At 44.5% G+C, this 7,263-nt stretch overlaps 1 protein-coding gene across 1 annotated transcript in view; it reads left to right on the forward strand.

Moving 5' to 3' along the window:
- The window catches only part of T265_10596 (hypothetical protein), a gene marked incomplete at both ends in the record, with an annotated part of 15,472 nt that overhangs the window by 4,136 nt on the left and 4,073 nt on the right, over positions 1–7,263 (forward strand). The window contains 3 exons of the mRNA XM_009177015.1: positions 1,099–1,282; positions 3,850–4,011; positions 5,457–5,858. Of these exons, the coding sequence (XP_009175279.1) occupies positions 1,099–1,282; positions 3,850–4,011; positions 5,457–5,858 (748 nt within the window). The remainder of the gene's footprint in view (positions 1–1,098; positions 1,283–3,849; positions 4,012–5,456; positions 5,859–7,263) is intronic.

Here is a 7,263-nt window from a genome sequence, read left to right on the forward strand (position 1 = left end):
CTGCATTCTGCGATGAAGTCATACACTGTATGGTCGATGTGACGAATGAGAGTTTCCAATTTATTTAGACCTTCGGGTTTGACTGAGTTAATGTAAGCTTTGAAAGTACGGAACCAATGAGTCCATCGTTTCATGCCATCTGATGAGTGAGGATCGGCATCAAAAACCGTAGGTCGGAGAATATGATCCATTTCGTTTTTATTAGACGATTAAATTGTTGCGAGTCGAGTAGTTCCAGGACGGGATTAGAAAGGAGACAGAATAGGAAGACGTAATGTACGCTTTAATCGTCTAATAACTGTAGTACATGAGCTGAAAATAGAGTGAGAATCACGAGTTAATGGGCTATGCAAATGTATGGGTTATATAGTCATGACACCCTGATTTCCTTGTTCCTTTGTTCATAGCAGTTGCAATCCCTGTGCCTCAGAACATAGTTTGTAGCTGGATGAAAGGCCATTTTACTGTCTTGTCATCGCAGTTTACTGGTGGGACCGGGTCCTATCAGTCAATTAATCCTAATTTGCTCTTTGAGGGTGGGACACCCAAAAGTGATGGACGCAGTTGTCAACCTTACAAGAACATTATATCACCTGAAGGATCCCGGGAAATAGAACACACTCCAAGTCTGGAACTCTGTAACTTTGGGCCGGCTCAACGCCCGCACTAACAGAGTATCTCGGGACCTCTTGGCAAAATTGTACAGAGATAGTGATATTGGCAGCACTGTACTTGCTGTATTGCAATATTTTATGGCCCCGAGTAATTTGTGCACATGCAGTCATAACATTCCAAAGAGCTTTTTGTGGTGGATTGTGAAACCACAGTCAACCGCATTATACCAACTGCCGTATGTGGCTTCCTTGAGCTGTACACCGTTTTCAGTTGTTGAACGACCACTCATAAATTCTCGCCGGAAACATGTTTCTACCTGTTTTTTAAATTTCAGCTGGAATGACAGGGTCGGGTTTTTCCCCCCTTTTGCCCCATACTTTTTCTTTAAATTCTCGCCGGAAACATGTTTCTACCTGTTTTGTTTTTTAAAGCTGAAATGACAGGGTCGGTTTTCACCACCCTGTAGCCCATACCTTGTCTTAGTGGCCTTTCTTATTGGCTGCGGTTTCAATACAACAAATGACCAACCGGTTGTTGACGGGAGGGGAGTGTCCACAAGGCGTACTAGATGTTATCGAAGGTGCCATTGGATATCTAGCACTATCCAATGGGTTTGCGGCCATCGAATATGCTGCTCTGCGTATTTTGTCAAACATTTTCCTCTCATGTAAGTTGATAATCACCTTACGCTTTTACGAGATATCTTGCGCACGTATACCGTGGATGAACGGTATTGGCCTCTGGTTTTGAATTAAACTGTCGCTACCTAGTTGTGAATTCTTGTGTTCCTAAATTTCCTTGCTCAATAATCGATGCCAACATCTTATCGTTCCGATTTCTTCACTCGTCACAATGGATATAATTTACTTGAGCGCTCGAGATAGCTGGGTAGTTGAGGTGCAAATTTACTGATCGGAAGGTCCGCAGTTCGGACCTAACTTCACCATCTTGACTGCTTCTGTCTAGGCTTGGGCCGTTCGACAGTGTCTCAGTCACCGTGCTTCCTTGAGGTGGCTTGGCAGCTAGGCCCGGAAGATTATTAAAGCCCATCATCAATAGCAACATCGGTGCTTTGCCTCCGCCTTTATGTTCATCATCCTGCCCCCACCCGTTTTTTTTTGTGAGGATACGCTCGTTCTCTTCATCAATTACGTTGGGAGTGAGTCACATTTTTTGCGTCTTATAAACTACTGTTTCCCAACGTGGTAGCGTCTGGATAAGCTGCACCACAAGCCGTTCTGTTCTGGTGCATGTACAGCGGAATTGTTTCAGCCAAGTTGTGTTGAGTGTAACCTAATAGTTTATATGAGTAGTCTGGAAAAAAATCCTTTCGGCTCACGATACCATGGCAGTCAATTCATTCCGTCATTTTGTCGTGGTGGTGTTGCAATGATTCTGATTGGAACTCAGTTCCCCCAGGTTGAACCTTACCAGGGCGATATGGCTCAGTAGTTAAAGCGCAAATTTACTGATCGTAGGGTCCGTGGTTCGAACCCGACCTCTGCACCTTGAATTTTACTGTATAGGGTTTGGCAGCCTGGCAGTATCCTAGCCCACATGTTTCCTCCGGGTAGCATGGCGCCGGAAAGTTGTTACAGCTGCATGACCGACTTGGAGATACAGTTGTACTGACATCTGTGATAGGAGTATGTAGGCAGTGAAGCTCTTCAGGTGACCAGCATCTTCATATTTATGGGAGCAGCGATGCTGCCTTCCCCCGAGGAAGGACGGGTTAGAAAAAGTCGGCCCCAGAAGCTGCATACTCCGGTTGCCCAACAGTTGACCGTGTCCACCGACGCATCATTAAGTACGGTTGAAATACTTTTTAAAACCAGTGTCTGGTGCTACTCACAAGTACCTGCTGTACAGCTGTACTAGCAGTGAGACAGTAATGTTTTAGTCCCTGCTTCCCCGGGCCAGGCCGGCCTCTGCAGTCAAGTAGGTCACGCTATTGAGCCATTAGCTCCGGGACGGGTCCACCAAGGAAACCCCAAGTGTTGCTTCGCGGTTCATACTTGAGTCAGAGGCTAGGAGCAGAGTCTCTGAAGAAAACTCGATATCCTCCCATTGCTTTGTCGGTCAGAGTTTTGAGCGAAGGCTTCGGCAAATGGCTTTGCAGCTCTTCCTTCACCGATCATCCCCACACCCTCTCCCCACGCATTGAACGACGCAGTGTGACCAAATCGTCTGCCGATTGTATTCAAAATTTGCCCGGGAAAATAAACCATAATAATCACTTATTGACTGGATCTGATCCACCTTGCAACCATAGTCTATGTTGAATTGGGTGAGAAGCATCTCTTGAAACCTTGCTTTCTCCCTCTGTCGATGTTTGTTGTGCCTCCGAAGCACGCATGCAAGACCTCACCTTGGGTGTGCATCTCAATTTACTTGGGACAAGCTCAGACGTTCCACGTCCCAATATTCCAGTGATCCTGTCACAATAGCTCGTATCTACGGTGTGGAAGATGCCGCAAGGCTGAAATGCCTTACTAGACGGGGTCTCCGTAAACAGTCATCTTTGTGTTGTTCGGTTTTCTGGCCCAATTAAAGTCAACGCGAATCGATTCTGTAAACGGTGTTTATATATCGTGTCAGCACATGCCTCGACAGACAGAAGTGCGGGTTTTATCAAGATCTGTCACGACTGTTTCGCTTAGCAATAAAGACAGATAAAGTACACCTTCCGGGCGGTATGACGTGGTTGAACAGCATCTTTGGGGTGGAGAGTTACGTTCTCTCATGTCTGTAGGAGGGATGAATGCGTCGAACCGACAGTCTACTTATTTAATGGTGGTAAAACAAGTAACTGAATCATCAGATGTAGATTTTACAAAATGGAGTGAAATGAGTGCTTATTTCTTATGTGCACGAAAGAAAATCACTTTCTGCGTTTTCGAAGATGCCTTTATATGGACGATGATGACTACAACGTTTCTGGCTGTGAAACTCATGGTCCGTGTTTCCAAATTTTCCTCTAAATGTCAGTAATGGAAGCTTATGGTCGTCATCAGACTGTCTTTGTGTCTCTCCAACTCTTTTATGTTGTCGTGTTTTTAGTCAGATATGGCTAGCTATTATGTTTGTTTTAAATGTATCGAATCTATCATTGATGTCCTTGTTGGTGCCGATCGTGTTTGGTAGCTTTTAATACAGTGTGCAGCAATAATCACGCCTTTATACCCGAATATCCCGCAATTTGTCTAATTTCCCTCTTCTGATTTGTTACTCTAGTTGTTGAAGACGTTGGTGCATCTGCGTTGAGCCATGCGGAGAGTACTGGACGCACGACGATTCTCCTCAGTGATGTGATTTTGGCTCTGATTGATTCTGGTTTTGATCTGAAGGGTCTTGAGGAGCTTCCTCGACGTCGACAATACAGAGGCTTCAAAGAGCGTGAGTTGTACTTCCCATGAAATTCATGTCTGTAGGTCAGCCGGCAGACAGCTTGCGGGTGTCGCACGACGATTCGTTTTAGCTATGTCCGCTTCAGCGCACCACAAACTATCCAGATGGGTGCTCGATTTTTCCCTCTTCATAGATAGTTGTTTGCCACTGTCAAAGACTCGTCCTAGTTGACACAAGTGTTTCATAGTGTATATGTAAAGTTGTAGTCCGTCGACGTCGAAGCTCTTACAGTCATTCCTCTTCACAATCCAGCAGGCTATTTATCCCTATCGTACTTGACGTTTCCGATTTTGTTCCCATCACTTCGAACTTGAAGGCCATGTATACAGACAGTTAATGGAAGAGCGATTATCCCTCTTTCTAGGTCGGTGGTAGAAAATCACTTCTGACGATTTGTGGACCAATTTAAAGAACTTGATTGACGCACTTTATTCTCCCACGTTACCGGACTAATAGTTCAGCCACTTGCTGATCCGGCACCTTTCGCTCTCATCTCCGGAAACTTTAATCTTGAATTCACGGTTGAATCGTTGAATTCATAATGAGGCGGCCTGGTGCAGCTTATTCAGTTGCTTGAAAACATCATAATCGAGAGATTTACCTGGGCTCCATGTGAGCCTCCCGTCAAGGCCGGATTAATACGCAAGTGAGTGTATTTGTCACAGTTGGGTGTCTGATTTAGGTACTGTGCCGTTGTGAAATTGGTATACCGAAAAGCTAATCAGAACTAATTTTAGCTACACCGCGGGCGACGATGATAGACTGGTCACTACTCGTACAAAAAGTAATAATGCATGTCATAATTCATTGATGGTCCAGACAAACACAATTGGAGAGCGATTGCCACACTACAACTTGCAAGCGTAAAGTAAGTACTTTGACTGAAGTCGAAAGGAATCATTTCATAACCACTACATGACACATTCCAAGAAGCAGAACGTACTGCATGTTTCCGTCCGTCCGATTTCGATTTTCCAAAATACTTGAGTCTCATTGCTATTCGTCTGTTCTCTTTGATGCTAGTCGCCAGTCCACCTTCAGCTACGTTGACGAGTTCTAGTTCTATTTCGCATGCGGTCCAGGAGATTTTGTACTCAGTCGCAACCGTTCATCCTAGTTTACTGTGCGCTCAAGTTTAGATAAACAAGATTTACTTGAAAAACGTCCAACCTACTTTGTCGTGACGAAGGAAGTTGACACAGTTATCCTGTGCTTGCTGAAGCCCATTTTGATACAACCCAGTTGAGGTCAGATATATGACACCAGATAGGAGATAATGTGTCGAGTTTCTCCACTGGTCCTCAATGCGAATGGGAATATAAAAAATACACTCATGAGACCACTCAAGAACAAGTTTGTCTAGGTACTTATCGCTCCACTGTGACTTTTTATAATTTTCAACATCATTCCGTCTTCTTTCTATATCACCTTAGCTATCGCCATCGGGAGTTCCAATGGCCGTGGTGTTGCATGCTCGGCAATCATCGGCCCTAGCGGAGCCACCATCATTCCTAGACCTTTGTCACTTCGCTCTGATTGGCCACCATCCGGCCGCGGGATGGGCAGTGGGAATGTTCAACACAATACTACTTGTGCTGTCCCGGAACAAAGTTTGCCTCCTCCAGCTCCTGCCCACTTGCATCTTCCTGGACTACCCGAGCCTCACACATTTTTGCATACCAAGGTTAAACGACCGCCGGTGACCAGTGACCCCATATCCCTCCGGCGGCGTGTTGCTGAGCAGCGCCGCAAAGTTCAGCAATCGCTTGTGCAATTTCTATCCCGTATTCAACCAGTGCAATATTTGTTTCCAGGCGATACCGAGTCGTTTATGTGTAAGTGATTGCCACAATTGGCATGTTTATAATAGTTGTTCGCTAACCGATAGTTTTCTGCCTCTGTAATGTATGTTTGCCAAGGGGAACGTTATGTGGGTTCCACCTTTGTATAGTTCATTCAAGCAAAGTGTATCCGCGATCCGGTTTGAAGAGCCCGTTTAGCCATTTGACATTAGGTTAGATTGGGTTAGTTTGGTTTATTTGGTAACATCAAAGCGTTACGAACTAAGTTTCATCTTATGTTTCATAAAGTACAAAATTCATCGGTCTCAGCTTTTCTATTACTACATAGGTGATCTTTAACAGAGAGTCATCGACCTTCTAAGAGTCTTTTCGAAATTCACCTGGGTGATAGTGTCCACTGGAACACTGGGAAACGTCAAACTATAGTATACTACGCACCTATTACGTTAGGTAAAGCGTCACTCGTGTTGAAAACTGGTCGTTTGCTATCTTAATTCAAATAACTGATGCGGATGAAATCATGGCGACTGCACGAGATCAATGAAACAATGTACACAAGAATAAGTTATCGGTCAAAACACATGATAAGGTTCACCTATTCATCAAACAATGTACCTAAGTAACGGCCTACTGTTTCGTGGAACTTAACTGCACAGTTTTTTTTTCCTCGACGTTAGATTGTTCCTCTTTTCATGCTTTTACCAGCATCATTAAACCACTTAAAACCAATAAATCATCACCATCATTGTCAGCCGTAATAACCGCGTACTTGTCGTACAATTGTTGTATCTGCCGCAGTTTCGTTCCCCAATGATTTGGGGGGAGGGGTAGGTAGCTGCGCATTGCACGCGTGAGCTGGTAAATTCGTGCATAAATCCAGCACTGTGGTGCATAATCTAGCACTGTCAGTGGGCTGTCAAGTGGGGTGTCATAAATGAACAATCGTCTTTTACTCGTTTTTCTACCCCAAGCATGAGCCTGAATTCGATGTGAACATTTCTATTAATCCCTCTAGCAGCTTTCTAAACTCACTGACACGACGAATAAATATTCGTTTGATTCCAAATTTTTTGGAGCTCAGCAGTGAATTTATGGTGGTTAATAATTTCTCTGAAGTCGTCTCGCGTTCACCAGTTCGACTGAATTGTGGTGATAGGAAGAACAAGAAGCTTACAGTAACTTGTTCAGCATTATTGCGTACAGTATTGCACCCAAGGCATCACACCACAGAAAGGGGGGTTTGGACCGCGCCCCGGGTGGACTTCTGAGAGAGGGATCGCATGACAACTCGTGATTCGCAGGGAACACGGTTCTGAGCTCTCCGTAAGTATTATTTACCTAGACATAGAACAGAGACTAGCCCTCGAGAAATACACTCATTTGCAAATCATTTGGGTTTTCACGGGAGATTCAATTGAATCTCTCGTTTATGATGTCC

The sequence above is a fragment of the Opisthorchis viverrini genome (assembly GCF_000715545.1).
Source record: "Opisthorchis viverrini unplaced genomic scaffold opera_v5_387, whole genome shotgun sequence".
NCBI classification, from domain to species: domain Eukaryota; kingdom Metazoa; phylum Platyhelminthes; class Trematoda; order Opisthorchiida; family Opisthorchiidae; genus Opisthorchis; species Opisthorchis viverrini.